General features: G+C 32.9%; 1 protein-coding gene across 1 annotated transcript; it reads left to right on the top strand.

Annotated features, from left to right (window-relative positions):
* Positions 1-704: 704 nt before the first annotated feature.
* On the top strand, positions 705-23,842 carry LOC141487136 (RAD50-interacting protein 1-like; the record flags this gene model as incomplete). The annotated part of the gene is made up of 10 exons (XM_074185933.1): positions 705-869; positions 923-1,091; positions 1,735-1,972; positions 5,313-5,486; positions 6,468-6,755; positions 6,817-6,922; positions 10,055-10,280; positions 11,510-11,844; positions 12,025-12,254; positions 23,544-23,842. Coding segments are annotated over exons 3-10 (1,690 nt in total), but the record flags the coding sequence as incomplete, so codon positions are not given.
* Between the last annotated feature and the right edge of the window lie 442 nt (positions 23,843-24,284).

The following is a 24,284-nucleotide window of genomic DNA, read 5'->3' as shown; positions in this document are numbered from 1 at the left end:
CCTCTGATATATGTACTTGATTGAAAAACAAATCGAAAAAACGTTTTTTGTTCAATTCAATTTCATTTGTTTGATATTTTGTTCATCAATTAATTGTGGCTATTTCAACTAAATTCATAGCAATTCTGATAGCAAAGCATATTTGTGTCTGAATCTATTTTCTTCGTGTTATAATTCAGAGATTCGAATCCTATAAATGGAAACATCAAGATTTTGTATGAAAGTGAAAGTTTTCTGATGAAATATCAGTGAATTTGAATAAAAATTATACCTACAAAATTCAATAGTAAAAGTTTGTCAACAATTCAGTCTATCAAAAATATATTATTATCATAACGAAAACGGATATTAATTAACAATTTTTTTTCTTAGTGTAGTGCATAGTGTACACATTTGAATCACTACCTGGGTTTTTTTCTCAGTGTATCAACTAGTATTTCTGTCAGTGCTGTGACGTATATCTTGTACAACGAACATCAAAGGTTCCGACAATGCATTCGCCTCTCTGTAGTTGTGTACTCTTTGATCATACAACTTCTTGATTACTGCGTTACAGAATGTGACGAATCCAACCCCAAAATTTTCACATGGAAATATGCAACACGTAAAACATCGTGAATATCTGACGTTAATGTTAGAGTGACGTAAATACCAGGACGTGAATTTTTTCATCTTTTTTTGTTGTTGGAGTCAAAGTTCTCTTTTCAATGGTCAATCCATATTCATTATGACGTCACTGCTCTAACCTCACAAATAATTTAAGGTTCAAATAAATGTCATTAGGTACAAACTAAATATTTTAGGAGGTTGTCGCTTTTTCAGTATTTTCTAGAAAAAAAATATTGAAAAATTTGGTGTCCCAATGAGTGGTACGTACTAATTGTAACAAATATTATCACATTAATTTTTCATTCTATTACAGGTTATGCCAACTCACTACTATACCAAAAAAAATGTTATTTTCAACTGAGATTAAACGAAAAGTTATTGAAGAGTTGAACGAAAAATATGGAGATGAGTTATTGGATATTCAAAAATGTACCAAGTTACGAAATGATTTTTTTAGAGAAAAAAATTCAATTCAGAACCAGGTAGGAACCAAAAATATTTGAGTCTATTTTTTAATAGGAATCGCACGGTGAAAGATAAGACCTCATGAATCCGTAGCTCGCACATGTTTCGACCTCTGAGAGTTGTCATTCATAGGAGTGAAATAGCTGGGTAACAAAAAAGCATAATTTAATAGATTAGGACATTCGTCATTAAATAATATATTGTAAAATTAAAGAGAAAAAACAAACAATGCAATATTTTAGTAAACACCTTCAAGATGTTGAGGAATAAACACCATCTTCAGCTCTTTTAAATTTCACAAATTGTTATGTTGTTTTTCTCTCCTGAATCCATATTGATTTTTTAACAATTCTTCTAATAAATATCAAGATCCATACTTTCAAATGAAACCTGTCCCATAATTGGTTCCATACTATTGAAAATCATCCAACTGCTGGTTCAATAGTTAAAATCAACATATTCATGAGCACTTGCTATCTTTTTTTTTTCATTTCAACTAGATATTCATGAAAAACCATAAAAAAGAGCAATTCTCAAAGTTGAATTTCTATTTCAATTTAGTGACCTTCATTAAAAATGATTTAGTGGTTGTATGAGTTTTTGTCAACAACAGAATAGAACATACTTAAGTGAAACAAGCTAGTAAACTTTCAATTTTAGATTGAAATTTCCAATACTGAATGTATAATTGGTAAAAACAATTAAGGATGCTGAGAAAGTTGTTGAAAAAGCTGAAGATGTCATAACTAGATCTAAAGATATAATGTTGTTAATAAAGGAAGATTTGGAAGCTGTTGAAGAAGTTAGAAGAAATATTTAAAAGATACTTTGACAAATTAACCAGATTGCAATGTACTTTACAATATATGAGAGTCCTACAACATATTGAAGGCCTAAGGTAAGCTATAGTAGGGTAATTTGAGAAAAATTTCTATTTTATTTTGTAGTTACTATATCTAATGTTAAAGGTATGTTTGTGTGATGCAAAGGTATATATATTTGTAATCATCAGATAGATAAACTTTCATTTATCTTGAATTTGAAGTACTTTTGATATTTTGGAAAATTTAATTGTTTTTGGAATGAGTTCCAAATGATTTAACCGAATGTTTCTTGCTCCCATTTTCGAATATAGAATAAAAAAATATCTTTCGTCTGATTTCTTACTACAAATTTTTTAAACCATTTTCAAGTAAACTGAAGTATTTTTAGGTTTTCAGGATGCAATGTAAGGAATTAACAGCAATTTTTATTTTTATTACTGTAGCCAAAATTAGATGTGACCATATGGTAACACTGGGCGGTTTAACTACCTATTTATAATACTTGAAGAAAAAATACGAACAATTATTAAGTGTCATTTATTTTAAGTAAAAAACAAAAACTGTTATTTTAGCCTAACATCTACTTCTTATGAAATATAGAAAAACAATCAATACAAACACCCACTTCGCATTTTTTGCACATTGTTCTCCACACTGCGGAACAGCCCTTTCGGCACAACGTCGCCGTTTGTTTTGTCGAACTCGAATAACCAAATGATCCCTTTTATCATAACGCATATCATCCGATACCCTGTTCAAGGAAACTGAGCTTGAACATGTGGAAACTTTACCAGGACCTTTTGGTGGATCTCCGAAAAAGTTCAAATAATATTCGCAATTTCCCTTCTAAACTCCAGTTGCGGAAGAGTCCCTCCAGATTTCTTGTGGAGTTGCCAAGCATTCTGCACACATGCATCCATTAGCCACGTAAATATGCTCCACCACCACTTTTTACCCCTCATACCAATGCGGTATCTTGATATATTCTCATCCATAAGGTCAAACGCCACCCATATAAGAATAATAAGTTCCAATCACAAATGGCTGAGGCATTTAAACTAATTTTTTCTCGGCGCTTGAATATCGGCGCACAGATCCCATTGGTTGTACTCCAAAACATGTTGATGCCAAAGTGACAACTACATTATCAGCCCACAGTGAACATATGAAATCCCATTTCCCTTATCAAGAATAGATTCGATAGTACCTCTCGGTTTTTTCTTAAAGGTCTTCTTTCCTGTAAGAGAGCATCCCTTAGGCAATCTATTTTCACGCACAGTTCCAGTACCTTGATACCGTTTATCTCGTAAATATTTAAGGAGCTTTACACCTGTAAATAAGTTGTCAAAAATAGAGTTTTTATGGTTGGAAACCTTTTACTCTTTCTATTTCTTCTAGCATTTTCACCATGGGCGCTGATGCTTTACCGAATAATAATTCATATTCAGGAGAGCGGCGGGGGTTATTTCCCTGATACATTTCAAAGTTGATGAGGTAACCAGAAGCCGTATTCATACACCACATTTTATAGCCGAAACGAACTGGTTTACCTCGGATAAACTGCTTGCAGCTGTGTTTTCCAAAATATCGAATCATTGATTCGTCATAACATAGATGCTCTTCAGGCTCAAAATAAGCTAAACATTTTTCCTTAATCTTGTCCATTAGTGGACGCATTTTCCACACTTTTTTCAGACAGCTCTGGTTTATTATTATCAGCGAAATGAATAAAACGTGAAATTTGCAAAAATCGGTCCCTGCACATAGACATGTAAACCAGTTCATTTCTCATGTCATTATTCGAGTCCCAGTAAAACCTTTTTCCTGGTAAATCATTATACTCACTAATAATAAGTATGCCAATGTAGCATTTCATTTCTTCTACAGATACTTTAGGATCGGGAAAGTTTTTGAATAAGGCATACCTAGACGTTTCCTCGATCATCATTTGTATTATGTCGTCATCGATAAACAATTCTAATAATTCCACAGGACTTAAATGTTGATATGGCTTGAAGTCACATGTTGGAAAAATTTGGTGATTTGATTGCAAATCGCCTTGGACCCAGTCAAAATCCTCTACATCAACAGTAATTTGTGTTATCGAAGGTACTTTGTTTTGTGATGACGAAGGAGACCTATGTTTTGGTGAAGCATGAAGTGATCCAAAACTTCGCGACACATCATCAGAACTGCACCCACCAACTCTGGTGTTGTCCAGGAGTTTTATTTCGCATTGAGCTCTAAGTTGTCTGCCAAATAAATTGTCAATAAATCCACTACCATCTTCATCCCCTGAGTCTACGTCTGTCAAAACGTCCGGATCGGGTGGTTCAATAAATATTTCGTCTATATTATCACTATAAGCTATCTGTAGGGCATCTTGAACTGAGAAACCCTTTCTATAACAAAAAAAAACAATTTGAAAAAAATCGCTAGTGTAACTGCCTAGCGTTACCATACAGTAACAGGCTGATGTATACATCTGTAGCTAATATAACATAACTCAATTTTTGATGGAAAAATAACTTAATACAATATTTGATATTAATTTTCATTAGCTAATAAAGTTAGAAACGGTTTTATAAAAAAACTCGAAGTATATACTTACACAAAGGTTGTCTCCATAGCACTTTTACACAATAGCAAAAACACCTAGTACAAATGTCGTCTATACCTGTTATGAACTAATCAACACGTTGAACTATTTTTAAGAGACTCACAGCGCCATCTCTCCACCTGGCCAAAAAATAGAGTCGCAGCACCCTTTACAGGAAGCTTAAACACTTGTGACCATACCTTAACGCTAGGCGTTAATGGGTTTAAAACTCATTAATACCGTTTAATATATGACTTTCACTATAGTGAAAATCATACAATAAACGGTATTAATGAGTTTTTGTTTTAGAACACATAAATGTAATTTACTCATAACATGATCAGATACGTCTATCTATCTAGTTTGTGCATGTTCTTTACTAAATGTCTGTCATGATATTCTTTCGAAAATTATTTGGATTGCACATAAATTGCTGACCTGTGATTCGGTGCCTCTCACTTGCTTAAAGTTGACGAAATGTTTCTGTCTCTTTGTTGAACTGCCAGTAGCTAAGGTCTCCAGTATACAGCTCCATATGTTCTGATGTCCTCTAAATGGACAGTATCCAGTAAGTAACCCTAGTGAAGATTTTCCCATTTGTGTTTCTAATACTCTTTATAGCTCCATACTAAAGATTTTAGTACCTTCCACAGTCGGTTCAAGGCCAGTATGTTGAGGCTTCAAATTGATATTCTTTGCACCAGTGTACGCTCATAGGGATGTGTTTTAACCAAGCAGGTTGCTGCAATATAAATTTCTCCCGCCTAATACATTCTAGCTGCTATAAAAGAATGCTTCGTGTTTTCAATTTTCAGCGAAGCTCTACAGAGAGAAGCAGGAAGAGCTGATGATGAAAAATGTGCAACACTTTTTGCAAATTTAACTGAAATAAGTAGAAACTTAACAAAATTTGACGGTGTCCACTTGAAAGATCATTTAAAAGAAAACATACATTATTGGCATGATATTCTAAAAGAAAAACTCGCTAAGTAAGTATTGCAATAGTGTATAAATTTAAAATTTCACTCTGTATTATTAATTTTTATAGGGTTCTTTTGACTGCATTATTTTTTTTTTCAATTGAATAAATGTTAATAAGGATTTTGCTATAGCGTCTTAGGTCATAGGTACAATGTGATTCCTGCTGCAGAGCTTAAGATTACTAAATTTACAAAAAAAATATATATGAAGAAATAACCAGATGTTAAAATTATTCTTTGAATCTGTAGGATGATCTATTTAGTCATGACTAAAAATTAATGAATGACTGATATTATTTTTGGTTAACGCGTTTGCACCCCTGACATTCTTTTCTTGTTTAGAAAGCCCCCTTCCCCGGTGCCACTACTCTGAATTTATGTAGTGATTCTGCTGATGGCATCAGTTTCAAAAAATAAATGTGTTGTAATTCTTATAAATATAGAATAAAGAAAATAACTTTTATCTAATTTATAGTACATTAATTATTTGTTACGATCGGTTTCTGTTCATTAGATCATTTTCAAGTAATTATTATTTTTAAGTACAAAGTTCATCAATCTAATAAGGTAGTTCTTATATTTCATCAAAATTTCTTTTTAATAGTCTTTTTGCATGGTATATATCTCTCCTTTCAAACTTTATTTTGTCCCAGAGATTTTCATTTTCGAAATAATAAACCATTGTTATGAATGGAGAGTATGCCTTCCAATGCATAGTACACATTAGAAAAGTATATTACTGAGCTCAAGCAAATCAACAGTACCAGTGAAATTTGTTCTTACAACTTAATGTGTTCTTGAAAAAAACTCCTTGAGATAATATAGGTTTTTTCATAATATCCAATAGTTCTTTCATACATGCAATGTTATTCTTCTACATGTTGAGCAAAGAATAAAAAATGTTGTAGTAACCTACAAATAAATCACTCAAATGATCCAGTTAAATTTTACGTCTGAAGATATTAATGGTTCTCAACGATTTTATTTTAGAGATTTTGGAGAGGTTTTAGCTGCAATAAAGTGGCCATTTGTGAGTGCGAATTTTTCCCTTGTCATTCCCTTACCACATCTTATTCAGAAACTACAAACATTAACAGAATATTTGCTACAAATAGAATTACCAAGTGAGAGTAGCACACCGATTGTAACATCGGGATTACTATCAGACTTTCCTCCTTTATGTTTACCTATACATTTTTTGGTCCAACCTTTGAGGAAGAGGTTCATTTACCATTTTTATGGAGCAAGACAGACCAATAGGTTGGATAAGCCGGAATGGTAATATCACTGTTATGTCAATTTCATTCGACACATTTATTCAAGTTCATCTCTTTTTAAGGTATTTTACACAAATCTTGACTTGGGTAAGAGATCATAGAGATTTTGTAGATAAGTATATACAACCTGTGCTAGAGAAGCTGGGACTTCATTATACCAACGCCAAGGTAAATTACATAAGGACACATTGTAAAATTTATTCAAGGCTAGTATATAAGGCATATTGTGAAATTAATTTAAGACACTCGAGACACAGGTACCTAGAAGATGTATCTATGGTATAATAAGGATAACATTGTTTAGTTTAATCTTCCTCTTGAAGATGATTACTTGGTGTCGAGGTGTTAAAATAACGGTTTGGTGTTGGGAAAAAACTCCAGTGTTATTGATCTACATTTTATATTTTGTCACATCGACAAAGTCTTTAACGGCTTCTAGTAGGTCTACAAAATGATCAGAATAACCTCGGTAGTCTTTATTGGTATGTCGTTTATATATAATAGGAAAATGGACAGATACTATCATTGTAAAAAATAATGTCAGAAAAAAATACAATTGAATACCATCTAGAAATCCTAAAATACATGAATATTGATTAATTATTGATAATAATCAGCAGTTTCTTTAAAGTAGGGTGATATGTTTCTTCTATCTTCTGAAAGAGAACATGGATGAATCAAATAAATGGATTCATATTCAATCTCATATTCCAAACAAACATCGTTCCAGTGCAATTTAAATCATCAGTTGTATCACCCATATATAAATCTGGGGATAAAAAACTGATATATGTAACTACAGACCCATTAGTGTTATCAATAATTTTGGAAAAATGTTTGAAAGATCGGTTAATACACTTTCTAGACTCAAACGATATAATCCACCGACAGCAGTTTGGATTTAGAAATGGTAAGTCTACCACTGATGCAATGTGCTCGGTCATAACAGAAGTAACTGAAAAATTAGATGCTAATAAGAAATGTATCGCAGTGTTTCTTGACTTAGCGAAAGCATTTGATACCGTGAATCATGAAAAGCTCCTCCATATACTGGAATGTTATGGAGTACAAGGGACAGTATTGAATGTCTTTCGCAGTTATCTCTCAGATAGAACACAAATAGTTAAACTGAATGACACCTTAAGTGATCCAAGAACGATAAAAATAGGAGTACCTCAGGGCACAGTACTTGGACCTATTCTCTTTTTAACATATATCAACGCATTCTTATCTTCATCAACAAATGCAAAAGTAATATCGTATGCGGATGATACCGTCATGTTGTTTAATGGCAATACATGGACTGAGACAAAAGATTTTCTGCAAAGAGATATGGAAATTGCCAAAAACTGGTTGGATAAGTACCAATTATCCCTGAATGTCAAGAAAACACACTATATTGCATTCTCAACAACAGATGTTAATAGACCCTCCTTCAGTAGTATAAAAATTAAGAACATCAAGGAGGAAATCACAGAGTTGAAAGAAATCAAGTACTTAGGGGTTAAATAGATAAAAACTTAAAATGGAGTAACCATATTGACTATCTAACAAATAAAGTGAGGAAGCTTATATATAAATTTTATCAACTACGAGATATCCTCTCTAAAAATCTCCTTTTATTAATTTACAAATCACTGGCCGAATCACTCTTTCGTTATGGTATTCTAGTATGGGGAGGAATGTACAAAAATGCTCTACAAAAACTAAATGTCACTCAAAATTATATATTAAAAATAATATATAGGAAAACAAAACGTTATCAGACAACACTACTTTATAATGAAGACGTTGGTGACATAAGATCTCTATATTTTCATAGCCTATGTATATATGCCTACAAATACAAGCAATATCAGAACTATCCTTCACATAACTATACAACCAGAAGTACTACAAACCATCACTTAAGAATTCCCAACTACAACAAAAATATTGTTCATAGATGTTTAATATATACTTTACCTAAAGCATTCAACCTTCTTCCATCCAGTATAAAAGAAAAAAAAATTCAAGAAATTCAGTGTTCTATCAAAAAAATATATTTTTCATAATTATTACACCTTTCTAAAAATACTGAATAAATAAATTAATGCAACATTTACACTTCATTGCTGACATACGCTTATGAAGTTTTCATTATGTTTTAATATTATTCCTAAGCCATTTTATTACAAGACTTATTTGAAATCCGCATATATAATAGAGTTGCACAATACAAGTGTTCAATCACTTAGGTGCCAAACTCAGTAATGTAATCAGAAATAAGTATAGCTAACCAAATCCTCGATTAACTTGCTGAACTATAATATGTATAGTATATTTCCTAGTAAAAATGTATGGTATATATGTGTATGTATATATACGTGTATATATGTATATATATCATATTTATCATATTTATTGTATTGTTATCATCTTCAATTGTATAAATTGTATAAAAAATTGTATATTGATTTTGAGAATCCTATTGTTACAGTGCTTTTGTATAATATGATTATATTAAATATTAAATATCATTTTAATGATAACTAGTACCATGGAATGTTACCGTTTATGGTTTTATTCAAAAATTTCAAGTTGCTTTGAAGTAGGTGTATTCAAAAAGAGTAGAATATCAGTGTACTCATAGTCAGTCCTCTGATGCCCTAGGTCAAATGCATATGACCTCAGAAACTTGTTTTGCACTTTCTCATTGCTCGTAATTTCTGTCTGATGTAGAGGACTCCCATATTCCACGATTACATTCTAAAACTGAGCGTACCAAAGAACAATATAGTAAATACAGAAAACTTCTATTTAGATCGTTGGAACAAATCTCAGTTGTGATCAATATGACCTTTAAAGGTTACCTTAATGTTAAACTACACTCCCAAGTTCTTAACGTAATTGGTCTGAGGCACATTAATATTTTTGATTTCATGAGAATATTCAATAGGATTCACAATTCTTGGGAATGTTATTCAGTAACACACCAACGAGATAAGTTGCTCAAGTCTAGCTGTAATAATTCTGCATCACAAACTCGTCAACTACCCTATGATCACCTGAACATTAAATGATAACTGTGTATGTCTGCCACATCGTTAATAACCATAATGAAGATTATTAGGCCTATATGCGATCCTCAAGGAACTTCAGATGTTGTAAACATTGGGTGCAGCAATCAGTATTTCTCAATAAAATCATTTCAGATACGGGTGAAATACAAAAAAAATCACCTGTTAATTTCCATTTGAGAAATTTTCGAAATCACAATGGAATTGAGCAAAAAAAATATACAAATTCTTTATTTTTCAGTTAGAGTTGATCAGAGGGCTTGTACAACTGGCGGTAGAAAAATTACATTCTGATTTACCTAATTTACAGTTTGATGATTTTACATTTTCTCATTCAATTGATGAAGCGCTTGGTTTTGACAGAGAATTGAGAGAAACATATGAGTATCCTTCAAATCAGCCAAGTATTCTAGCTGTACTCACACAGGCACCAGTGTTTGTTAAATGGATTGCCATGGAAAAAAAATGTGAGTACAATGATAGCGTTTTTCGAATGGATTTAACTTCCAGCGATTCAAATCCAATGTGAATCGCTACTTTCGCACAGGTACCGCTCTTAGAGCGCCTTAAGGATTTTCCTGTACTGCTTGTGTTTTGTCCTTAAAAAATATGATAGGTATTAGTAAAAGTGTAGTGTAAGTATAAGGACAATACACATTGCAGATAAATAAATGAAAATGTTGAAAATGTATACAATAAGTTCTGAATTAACAGGTCGAAATTTGAAAGTGGAACTGAGGGATATTACAATTGTTGAGTTTTACTTAGTAAATTATAGATTTTCATCAAGTATTGGTCAATTATGTCACAAATTGTTCAATTGAAATGATCGGTGTGGAACTCCTCCTTACCATAATAAGGTTATTCATATAATATAAATTGAGCAGCCTTCTCAAAATCCTTATAATTATTTATATCTCTTACGTTATCAGGTAAATGATGTTAGGAATGTGTTAGGAATCACACGTTTAAAGGTAAGACCTCGTTAATCCTTGGCTCGCACAAGTTTCGACTTCTGAGGGTTGTCGTTCGTAGGGGTGCGACAGCTGGTTAACGAAAAAACAGATTTTAAACAGATTTTTTAAACATGACGCTTTTGTTTGCAAATCCTCAGACTAGAATGTCATATCTCAGATGGGACTCTATCGAGGCATGATAAACAGCTTTTGCAGCTGAGGATCTCAGTTCACTAGGTACCAGCCTAACAGCGGAACACTCAGAAGTCAACTTTTTATTTATTTGCAATATATAGTTTTCAAATTTCAAGTTATAGTCTATACAATCTTCAAAACATTTGGTATTCATGCAGATTTCAGTATTTCTGTGAAGCACGATTTCATTCCCCAGTTCACACCTAAAGAACTCAGGGATACTTCCACTTCAAAAATAAGTCAAAGGTGACTTATTATAGTTGTGATGCATTTTTGAACAGGATTGGAGGACTTATTTTTTGCATTCTGCAGTCAGTTCATTGGAAATATTTTTCCATAAAACTTGAATCTAAAATTTTGCTTCACACACATTGCACAAATTCATATGGTAGAAATTCAAATGGATTAACAAATAACTAGTACTTGCAGAATTAACAGTTTCTAGAATAACTTTGGAGAATGAAAACATAATTATATTAAGTTAGACTATCCACTATAGAAAGGAAAAAAATTCAAATCGAAAAATAGAGAATCATTTTTTTTAGATGCAATCGATAAAATGGATGCCATGCTTCCCCCAAATTCCTTAGATGCATTTGAACCTCTCACGTCTGATGTTGAAGATTTGAAGATAACCACCTGCGCTGATGCCTTCATAACTTTGTTGCAAACTATAACGGAAAGATATGAATCTTTATCTCAGCCAGGTCATAGACTGCAATTTTTAGAGCTGCAGCTGGAACTATTGGACGATTTCAGGGTTAGATTATTGCAACTAGTTAATGCAGAAGAGGGAAGCATTATTGAATCTAAGATACCAAGTATCACTAATAGTATTTACTACATAGAAAAAGTCTTAGTTGATTGGGGAACTATGTTAGTAAGTATTTATTAAAACAAATTTGCCTGATTTATTTTTTATAAACAAGGGTAAGGATAAAAACTACAAGACTTTTTTATCAATTTCTCTTTGCTTACCTTTCTTTGTAATGGGCACAAATACTAGTATACTGGTTTCATGCTAGTTAACTATCAGGCAAAAAGTTAATATTTTTTTCAGCATTATTTGAATTTGTATTACTACAAAAGCCAACTAGAGACAGCGAAACACCCTCCTAGTCCTACTTTAGCTGATTTTGATGAGAGTCCCTTTACCGATGTAGACACGGACACAGTATTTGCAGAAACCCTGTCTCTCTATAGGCATATGAGAAAGGATCTTCTCCATACGTTAGCTGAAACAGTTATTGCTGAGGTTAAAAGTAGGAGTAAAAGCTATCGAAGAGAAAGGTAAAGACTTCTAAACTGCTTATCAAATAACACATTTTGATAATACTTGTGTGGTCTGAAAAGTTTCCGACCTCAACATGAAGATAGAAGCTAGTGATTTTCGTTGTTCATCTGATGACTGTTACCAAAGTTTCACTCATTTTGGACGCGCAGTTATTATGTAACAGTCTTTTGAGTGATTTGATGTGAGTGTTTTTATGAAAATGGGCAAACTCGTTTTTCAGACGAATTTATCCCAGAACAGGGAGTTCCACAGGGTTCACCGCTCTCACCATTGTTATATAACTTATACAGCTCTGATATTTATCATCACCAACAAGGGAATATCAACCACTTCAGGCATGAAGCATATATTCTCCAGTATGCAGATGACACTGCTCTAAAAGCTAGACAAAGTTATTAACAATTTGGAACATCTTGCAACGATAACAAATAACAATAAATGGAGGCTCCAGCCAAACCCATCTAAGTCTCAGTTCATCATATTTAATCATCGAAATTCCGCAACTTCTCCAACAATCAACGTTTTCCAACATATCTTACATGCCAAATCGACAGTTGATTACCTAGGTGTTACGCTTGATTCCAGACTAAATTTCAACAGCCATGTCAATAACAAAAAAAAGAAAGTGATTGCAAGAGCCGCATATTTCACAAGTTTGACAAACCCGAGAGCTGGTGCAAACATATCAACAGCAAGCCGAATATATAAATTAATCTGTCGTCCACTTATTGAATACTCGCACCCACTGTTTCTCAATATCAAACAAAGGGCCTTGAAAACACTTAAAGTATCTGAAACAACGGCTATAAGGAAAATAACAAGATAAAGGCATTCCAATAACCTCAAACACAACCCTCCAAACCCTCTGCTGCACCAACTCACTGGTATTATCCCTATCGAGGACAGACTACCGTCACTTACTCAGAAGTTTGCTAGAAAAGATGACAATGTAGAAATCATTAGAAAGTATGCTGTGACAAGAAACCCCCATGCAAGAGTACGACATCGACACCCAACAGAAACACTGTTAGAAAAATTAACACAACTTTATCAATGAAATAGTTTTGTTTGTTCATTTTTATATCCAAATAATATTTTCTTTTTTTTTTATATCCATATAATTTTTTTTTATTGTAAAATAAGCCATGTTATTTCAAAGCAATTTTACTACACGTGCGGAAGGACTTCGGTCGATAGCCAGTTGAACAAAATTGTAATTTTGTTCAATAAATTATTATGAAAAACTCGAGTATCAAGCTGTCATTAAATATTTGTTTTTGAAAAGCAATATACCTACGCAAATCAAAGATGAGTTGGATTTTGTATATGAGGAGTCTGCAGCATCATTTACCACAGTGAAATTTTTGGGCAACTGAATTTGAACGTGGCGGTAAGAGTTTGGGAGAATATGAACATTTTTGACGTCCAAAAACTGCAACTACTGACGAAAATATCGCCAAAGTTCAGCAAATGATACTAGACGACCGCAGAGGTTATAAACATGTCAAATAGACGTCACATATTACATCAATATTTAGGCATGAGAAAGCGGTCCGCGCGTTGGGTGCCGCATTTAGATAGATAATTTATTGGGTTTTATACATTCATTAGTATTTACACAAGTCAATACATATATATTAATAAAATTAGCATATGTCAGGCATCTAATAATATTCACATAAACAATAGATGCTTACAATTCAAAGAAAAAGGTTTTTTAATAAAACATATTTATATCTTATAAGTATATCTAAGTTATGTCGACGAGCACATTTAAAAACAAAGCAGTAAAATTTAAAATTCGGTATTATAAAACAACGACAGATATCTATATGGTTAAAGAACTTATATCACAGTGCAGGAATCCTTTGGGGCTGAAGAAGGCGTTTTTTATTAGCATATCTTATTTTTTGTGGTAATTTTTTGTGAAGTTTCACAGCCCAAAAATTTGGTCCATTTTGACATCTTTTTAAGCGGCAGTAGTTTGTACTCAAATCATTTTTATGCCTAGTGTTGTGGTCGTGTACATTTTCAAAACTTTCATATTGAGATAGATTAATTTTCAAGTATATTAAATTTTCCGTGATATAGAGAGAAGGAAAGGTTGGTATTTTTAATGTAATGAATGAATTTCGACATTTATCTCTGTAGTCGATATTGTCTAATATTCTAATTTCTTTCGGTTGGTGTCGGAATATTCTATCACAGTCTGTAGCATATCCCCAGGCGACAATACCATAAGAAATAATGGATTCATACAAGAAAAAATATGCTGTTTTAGCGTTTGTTTGGATTGTAGTATCGTCTACATATAAAATATATGATATCGGTTTCTCCCGATATGGTAGGTCATAAATGAAAATTATGAATAATAGAGGTCCCAAAATAGATCCTTGCGGTACACCAGTAGTATTTTTTTTTGTTGTTGATAGAGAATTGCCCACTTTTACAGTTTGAAATCGATTTTCCAAGTATGAGTTGATCAACTGTATACTGTTGTCAGAAAAATTATATAGTTTTAATTTATTGAAGAGAATTATATGTGATACACAATCAAATGCTTTGCTTAGATCACAAAAAGTTATTTTCTGTACACTCTAGTTTTTCAAAAGTTGTTATTTTGTTGTTATGATCTAGTATCGCCATTTCAGTGTTTCTACCTTTTCGGAATCTATACTGGCATTCTGCCTACGTTAGGTCAAAAACGTGTTCAAATCAACATTTCCAACGCTCTGTTGGCGCCGATTAACCACTGTGGATGAATATTGGATACATCATTATACGCCCAAAACAAAAATACAGCCCAAACAGTGGACTGCAAAAGGGAAAACCGGCTCCAAAAAAAGCAAAAACTGTTTTTTTGCTGGGAAAGTGATAGCGACTGTTTTTTGGGATAGTCATGGAGTTATTTCAATCGATTATCTTCAAAAGGAGCATACTACGCATCATTACTTGACAAGCTGAAGGCAGAACATGCGGAAAAAAACGGCCACATTTGCAGAAAAAGAAAATCCTGTTTCCCCAAGACAACGCACTGTCTCAAACCTCAGCGGTTGCCATTGCGAAAATCTACGAGTTACGGTTTGAACTGCTTGAATATCTGCTGTAGTCGCCAGATCTAGCCCCAAGCAACTTTTTGTTCCCTCATCTAAAAATTGCGCTCGAAGAACAGATTTTTCTATCAAATGAAGAGGCAATCACCTTCGCGAACAATTATTTTGCAGATATAAACGCCGAGTACTATTTGGACGGCTTAAAGATATGGGATCATCGCTAGGACAACTGTGTAGGCTTAAAAGAGGACTATTTTGAAAAATTAAAAAAAAATGAAAAAAAGGTTTTGTATCTTTGTTAGGTCGGAAACTTTTCAGACCACTATTCTGTCAAAGCTATTTTCCTGGTTTGTTGGCCGTGGTTTGCAGGTTTTATGTCTGACGTTTCGAAAACACTTTGCGAGATTTTCACCAAATAGTATACAGGCTGATTCACGGTGGATGGCACATTAGACGTTTCTGGTGAACCAGGCAACGGATCACTTTGAAAATTTAATGGAGGGCATATTCGGACATTCTCTAGCCAACTAAAATATTTTCGACAATGCGGTGTTGCCGCTTCTATTAGAAAGCAGTAGCAACTTTGATTTTTCAAATGGACACTCTGTATATAATATTATTTTTGGAATCTCCAACAATTGCCCGACAACTTTTCTTGATATTTCCCTATACCTATCTGTTACCGTTTTCGAAATAAAAATTAATTTCAATTTTTTTCTTCGAAAATCATGACTTCTAAAAATGCCGATATCTTTTAGTTAAGAAGTACTATGATATCGAAATTTGGTTTGGAGTTAGGTGATACTTGGACACTTCCCACACGTCAGCCTAATCTCCGTTACTTCAATACAGGGTGGTAAAAAAATACAGTTTTTTCGTTTGCTTGAAAAAGTTGCTGAAATTTGATTATTTTAAATGGAACACCCTGTATATTATTGAAAATTCGGAAAGCTGCTGAATTTGCTTTTTTTCTATGTATATCATACCTATACCTAACTAGTCAAGTTTCGGACTTATGAAACATTTATTTGTGAAAATGTCCCTTCAGAATGGTATTTCCATTCGGTATTTGGTAAGCAGGCCATGATTACTATTTGACAGTAGCGTTGTGACATTCTCCTAATAATATCAACATTTTCGTCACTTCAGAAGTTGCAAATACCTTCAAAACGATGGAACAAAACTATTCAAACGAAGTTCTTATGAATTTGTTTATTATTTTTGGACAGTGTGACAAAATTATCAGCAGAACATGTAGAAAGTTCAATGAAATGTATCCGAATCTACCGCCAATGAACCTCAAGAAATTTATACGAATTCAGAACAATTTCAATATGTTTGGATTAACTTTAAAAAAGCACCAAGAAACTTGAAATTGGAAATATTGATATGAATAATTATAAAAAAGTAAAACAATCATGTGGAATATTTCAAAATATGTTCGAATCGCTGGCCGTTCACTTCCAAGCACTTTAAATTGCGGGTGTTGACTGCTTTCGTGGTGGCAGATCTGATTTCATTGGGATCCAAATCTTCAAATGTTTGGGCAATCCTTTCTAACAATTCATCTCTCGAACGCACGGGTATTTTGTAAACTTTTTCTTTAAACATTCCCCACAAATAAAAATCTAATGGATTAAGATCGGGTGATTTCGCTGGCCAATTCCATGGTCCCAAGCGCCTCATCCACCGATCGTCAAATAGTCTATCCAGTTCTGCGCTCACTTCTCTTGTGCAATGTGCAGGAGCTCCGTCTAGTTGGTACCAACAGTTTCGATAATCTTCGAGTGGCAGATTATCCACGAAACTGTCTACAGTATTCTCCAAAATATTCAGGTAGCTTCTGGATGTTAATGACTCCTCGTATATCACGTACCTCAATTTGTTGTCCATCAACATGCAGAAGACATTAAAACTAAATTTTTCTTGAAATCCGGCTTCTTTTGTGACGTGAGGATTTTCACTGGACCACAATAATGACGATTTTTTCTATTGAAAATCCCTTCTCTCGAAAATTTCGATTCATCAGTCCAAATAATTTTATTTAAAAAAAGTGGATCTTCTTGAATTGGTGTCAACAACATTTCACAAAATTCTACTCTCTGTTGAGGATCTTGAGGCTTCATTGCTTGAATTTTGGTGAATTTATAATCATGCATTTTATGTCTTCGCAAGATTCTTTGAACCGATGAATATTTTATACCCAAATCTTCTTCAGCACTTCTTATCGATGACTCGGGAAATGCGTGAAAATATGCTAAGACATTAATCTGGTTGTCTTCGAAAGTTACGGGTCGAGGCAAGTTTCTTGATGCTTTTAAAGTTGATCCAAATGCATTGAAATTGTTCTGAATTCGTATAAATTTCTTGAAGTTCATTGGCGGTAGATTCGGATACATTTCATTGAACTTTCTACATGTTCTGCTGATAATTTTGTCACACTGTCCAAAAATAATAAACAAATTCATAAGAACTTCGTTTGAATAGTTTTATTCCATCGTTTTGAAGGTATTTGCAACTTCTGAAGTGACGAAAATGTCGATTTTTTTAGGAGAATGTCACAACGCTACTGTCAAATAGTAATCATGGCCTGCTTACCAAATACGAATGGAAATACCATTCTGAAGGGACATTTTCACAAATAAATGTTCATAAGTCCGAAACTTGACTAGTTTAGGTATAGGTATGATATACATAGAAAAAAAGCAAATTTCAGCAGCTTTCCGAATTTTCAATAATATACAGGGTGTTCCATTTAAAATAATCAAATTTCAGCAACTTTTTCAAGCAAACGAAAAAACTGTATTTTTTTACCACCTGTATTGAAGTAACGGAGATTAGGCTGACGTGTGGGAAGTGTCCAAGTATCACCTAACTCCAAACCAAATTTCGATATCATAGTACTTCTTAACTAAAAGATATCGGCTTTTTAGAAGTCATGATTTTCGAAGAAAAAAATTGAAATTAATTTTTATTTCGAAAACGGTAACAGATAGGTATAGGGAAATATCAAGAAAAGTTGTCGGGCAATTGTTGGAGATTCCAAAAATAATATTATATACAGAGTGTTCCATTTGAAAAATCAAAGTTGCTACTGCTTTCTAATAGAAGCGGCAAACCGCATTGTCGAAAATATTTTAGTTGGCTAGAGAATGTCCGAATATGCCCTCCATTAAATTTTCAAAGTGATCCGTTGTCTGGTTCACAGAAACGTCTAATGTGCCATCCACCGTGAATCAGCTGTATAAGCTGACTTGTGGCTCTTGCCCAAAACTGTATGTTGGCCAAACATTTCCCAAAGAATTAGAGAGAATAGAAGTAGTTTTATAAATAGCAAGACCAATTCCACATTTGCAAACCACCTTTTAGCAGAAAGTCATGAGTTCAATCATGAATACGTGTTTACATTAGAAATGTTTGAAACTCAATCTTCTAGAATGTTTAGAAACAATAGTGAATATTTTTCTGAAAGGTTCACAGTGTTCAGAAAAGACCATAAATTAAATGTTGTATCTCGAGAAAGTGGCGGTGGTGTTTTACTAGCTATAAAAAACAGTATTCAGAGTGAAATAGTAAATGTAGATTTATTTGATAATAATTTTTCCATTATTGATTTGCTTATATGTAGATGCTTTTTAAAGAACACTACATTTTATGTGTGTTATTTATATTTCACCATCTGTAAGTACAGAGACTTACGAACTATTTTATGAATCATTAGAACAGCTAAAAACTTTGCAGACCAAAAATGTAGCTTTGATTGGTGACTTCAATGCTCCTAACTTTGTATGTGTCTCCGCTCTTGATAACAAGTCCCACGCTCCCTATAATATGATCAACTTGTTGAATATGAACCAATGGAATAATATCTTGAATGACTCGAATAGGCTCTTGGACCTGATCATTTCCAATATGAGATGTGAGGTGACAAGAGACAGAGCTCCAATGGTTCCTGAAGATGTGCCTCATCATCCAGCTTGAATTATTGTTTTTAATAATTTTTTGATTAGCGAAACTAGTTACAACTCAAATGATAACCAAACCAAAAAAATTATAATTTCAAACGAGCCATTATTCTGCATTATATAATGCGCTACTTCCACGAACTGGTCTTTCCTTCGGAATTGTGATGATGTGAATTTAGCTGTTAATAATTTTCTATGATGTCTTATATAATATTATATAATATATAATATTAAAAATGTTCAAACATAAATATCCCAAATGATATACATCCGAGATTATTTGCAATATCAAAAAGAAAGCTAAACTACGCGAGAAGTACAAGAAAACTGGTAATATGCAGTACAATTATGAATTCAAGAACCTTAGACTTGTCATCAAAAACCAAATCAAAGCTGCATATGATATTTATTTAAATTCTATACAAGAATCTGTAGTATCTAATCCTCAATCATTGTGGTCATACGTACATTCCAAGAATAGAACCTCCCGTATTCCAGGTAGGATGAAATATGATGGCTTCACTATTGATTCTCCAGATGAAATTGTATATAGTTTTGCAAATATTTTCACACTACATATTCACACTCTGCAGTTGATGAAAATACTTTGATTCATGATTATCAAATTCAAATTGTTTTTATAATAATATAAACTTTGAAAACATCAGTGAAGAGGAAATCTTGATTGCGGCACGTAAACTAAAAAATGAGTTCACTTCTGGTCCTGATAAGATACCGTCCTTTTTTGTAAAAGATTGCATCGGTGTAATGGTCCATCCCTTACTGACACTTTTCAATCTTGCAGTTAAAAAATAATAATTTTCCTGAATTATGGAAGATATCACGAGTTTGTCCATTTTTAAGTCTGGAGATCCATCTGATATTCGGTATTATCGCCCTATCTCAATCCTATCGAACTTTGCAAACTTCTCCAAATTGTCATCTACAATCGCGTACATTCCTCAGTTCGTAATAACATATCTCCGCAACAACATGGATTTATGTCAAACAGATTCACCATAAACAAATTTTAATTGTATTGACCCAAAATATTAGTGATGTCTTAGATAATCGTGGTCAAGTTGATGTGATATATACTGATTTTGCTAAAGCATTTGATCAACTTGATCACATGATCCTTTTACAAAAACTCCACCAATTTGATTTTGACCCAAAATATTAGTGATGTCTTAGATAATCGTGGTCAAGTTGATGTGTTATATACTGATTTTGCTAAAGCATTTGATCGACTTGATCACATGATCCTTTTACAAAACTCCACCAATTTGATTTCCATAATTCAGCAGTACTTTTCATTAAATCCTACTTACTTCAACGCGAACAGTTTGTATCTTATAACGGCTATGATTCTTTTTATTACAATCCGTCATCTGGAGTAGTACTCAGACGTCGAATCTCGGACCACTTCTGTTCTCATTATTTATTTAATGACCTCAGTAATTATGTCTATTGTAATAAGTTATTTTTTGCAGATGATTTGAAAATATTTTTACCTGCCGAAACTGTTGAAGACTGTAATATATTACAACGACAGTTAGAAAATATACAGACTTGGTGTGAAGTAAACAAACTATGTCTCAATGCATCCAAATGTAAAGTAGTGTCTTATAGTAGAAAAATGTCAGTCATCGAGTACAATTATCGAGTAGATACATTTCACTGTCACGAAAGTAACTCAATTAAACATCTTGGTGTATATTTTGATCAAAATTGGTCTTTTCCAACCATATTAGATCGAATAGTAAATGAAGCTTTGAGAGTTTATGGCTTCATAGTTCGCAATTGTAGATCTTTTTCAAACATATCTGCTCTATTGACTCTTTATGTAGCCTACGTAAGGTCAAAATTAGATATGGCTCTGTTCTATGGTCTCCATTCTACAATTGCTATAATACATTAATTGAAAAAGTTCAACGTCGTTTCCTGAAGTTTATTTACTTCAAATCTTATGGTATCTATCCTGATAGAGGTATTCCATATGAATCTCTTACCATAACATTCAGTATTGAAAGTCTTGAATTACGCAGAAAACTTCTGGAATATTTTTCTGTATAAATTACTGCACAACAATGTGGATGCTATGGAGGTGTTATCTTTTATAACTTTCTGTGTGCTTCATTTCAGAACTAAAATTACAGAAACTTTTTACAGCCGACTGGCCAGAACTAATTTGTATCTCAAGTCACCTCTTCTTTAGCATTTGCAATAATTTCAATTTAATTTTAAATTTGTGTGATATCAATTATGATTCCTTAGAATATATTGTTGACACTGCATTTCAGTATTTCATGAAGAATTTTTAGTTTTCTGGTATAGTTTTTTTTTTCTATTTTATTTTATTATATTATAATATTCATTCATTTTCTCAAATTGTAACTTTGTAATTATAAGGATCGATATAATTTTTTTACATACTTAGTTAACCCTATAAATGGTTTTTAACTGTTGGGTAATAAATGCTATTATTATTATTAATAATAGATTCAAGATTTTGGGTAATTTACTGAATGATCAATTAAAATAAAATAACTCCCTGGTAATAATATTTTTTTAAATGTGGAAACGGGGAAATAAGCTCAGGTAATTTAATTCATTACAAACTCGGTTTGCCATTGCACGGCGAAACACGGCTTTTTTGTAAAAGTGTTTTTGGATACGTTAGTTATGGATTTTTATCAAGTATCGGCCAATTCCATCATATGTCTGACATTACATTTACGACAAGTGCTCTGGATGTCCTTACAGCAGACATTTTTTTGTGTCTTTCTCTGCTTTTATACCATTGGTGGTGAGCGTTGTTTCGTTTCTATGGTTGAACTGAATGACTTGATTTGTATGCAATTTCGAACAGATAACCATATTTTATTTTATGTTGATTTTCTCTTCCTTTCAATTGAAAATGTCTCTATATTGTTTCAGAAAGTAATTCTGAGTTTTGTCAAGAATTTATGTTTCATTGAACCAGATAATGTAGGTAGGTGCCTCCTTTCAGTGCGTAATTGGCTACAGTTGACTTGTTGGTTTGACTGAGGCGACAATTTCTCTTATGTTCAAAGAGCCAAAAGGGATCTAGCATATCCCGTTGTTGATTAAGGCTCTTTGCGGTCCTTAGCTGACCTTAGACATTTCTGATTGTTTTTGTTGTCCTGAATTTAAGTTTCTCGTTGTGTTTATCCAGAATGGAATACAAAAACACGGGAGATTTCAATTGGATTGAAGAGGGAATTACCATAACTAAATCTGACTACCTGTTTTTAATGGGGAATGTTCCTCCTGACGAAAATCAAGTATTTTTCATAAAAGAACTCTAAAACAACGCATTTAAAAATTATCATTTCAACTTTTCTTTAAATAATTATTTAAATACTTAAAAAAGAAGAATGAGATAACATTTTAAGGGATTCGTTTCTATTTCACATTTGGCAACATCGGTTATAGCTAATAAAGGACAATGAATCTGTTACCTGTATGAGACAAACAAAGACGACATATTTCAGAGCCGTGCTGTTCTGTTTACTTATGTTCCGAGTTCCGAGACATTCTGTGGCATATGACATTTTGTGCACCTAACCTATCTTCCTCTATATAAATAAATAACAAAACAACTGTTGTTTGTGTGGCTTGTGGAGGTGGTATTGAACTATAATTTATATTTTTCCTTAATTGTTGATTTATAAAGATAATTTTCCTTTTTTAAAGTAGAATATCTAGGTACATATAAATTATTTCAACTTGATATAGGCGCTGTTGCCAATATGTGAATTAGAAACAAATCCTTTTTAAAAATTAAAACCCAACATTATAAACATCAATTTGAATACTTTTCAAAGTGAATTTGAAAAACTCGTGAATTAAACTCAACTTTATTTTGTACAAACTTACATTTGCTGTAATAACCCAAATTGAGGAACATTCACCATTGCACACAAATCAAATCGTTTAATCCAACCAATAGAAATCAAAGCATTCCGACCGTTGATAGTATAAAACCGGACACCACAGCAGACACACTAATGTAGTGTCCGCTGTGGGGACAACACAGAGCACTTCATTCGTTACCTCATCACCATTGATAATGTCTACCGCAGTCATAAAAGAAAAGTTGGGTATGAAAACCAAAAATTATAATTCTGCTCTGCCAGTTTTCTGATTTGATTCTTATCAATTATTCTCATATGTACATAATTAGGAAATCACGGTACTGAATAATTTGTTCGTTAAAAATTTCATGCTATTAATTTTTCAGGTGGTCAGCTATCAAGCTGGAGAAAGAGTTTTATAGTCTGTCCCTAACACCCACAGCATGTCCGATGTTCGAAATTTTATCAAAACGTCTCCATCAGCTGCAGAAGGGTTTGCAAAGTAATTTATTTACATTCGTCTGGCGTTCAATTGCAAAACAACTAGACACATATTTGTTTGATGATTTGGTGCTTGACAATAGGTTCAGCGAAGGAGGTGCTTTACAATTCAAATTTGACATCACCAGGAATCTAATTCCTCTGTTTTCCCAGTTCAGTGAGAGACCACATAATTACTTCAACAGTAAGTCCTTCAGTAAGAGACAGTGTACATTAAGAAGTGTTTCTGATATTAATATGGAGAGATAGGCTATAGATGAAATGAAGGCAACACTTTGTTGTTTTTTTATAATATGAAGCAAAAATTCTAAAATAAACAGCAAAAGAATATCTGCAAAAACCTTAAGATTCCTACATAAAGTGTGTTAGAGCATGAGAAACTATTACCATATACAGGTATTCCATATTCGATGGACTATTAGACGTATCTAGAGAACAACAAAAGATAAGAGTTTCAAATTTTGGTTACCGATGAAAATGGTTGTGATCTATCGTTTGAAAATATTTTCATTACCGCAATGTTGCCACATCTACATGTAACAGACATTCAACTTGGAAATTTCAAATGGAACATTCTATTTATTATATCATTTTTGAATTCTGCATCAAAATCCAAATCACTTTTG

Source organism: Leptinotarsa decemlineata, unplaced genomic scaffold (assembly GCF_025532065.1).
Source record: "Leptinotarsa decemlineata unplaced genomic scaffold, Ldec_3_MD MMD2_tig00078370, whole genome shotgun sequence".
NCBI classification, from domain to species: domain Eukaryota; kingdom Metazoa; phylum Arthropoda; class Insecta; order Coleoptera; family Chrysomelidae; genus Leptinotarsa; species Leptinotarsa decemlineata.
The sequence above is the reverse complement of the archived record's forward strand: the minus strand, read 5'-3'. Positions and strand labels throughout refer to the sequence as shown.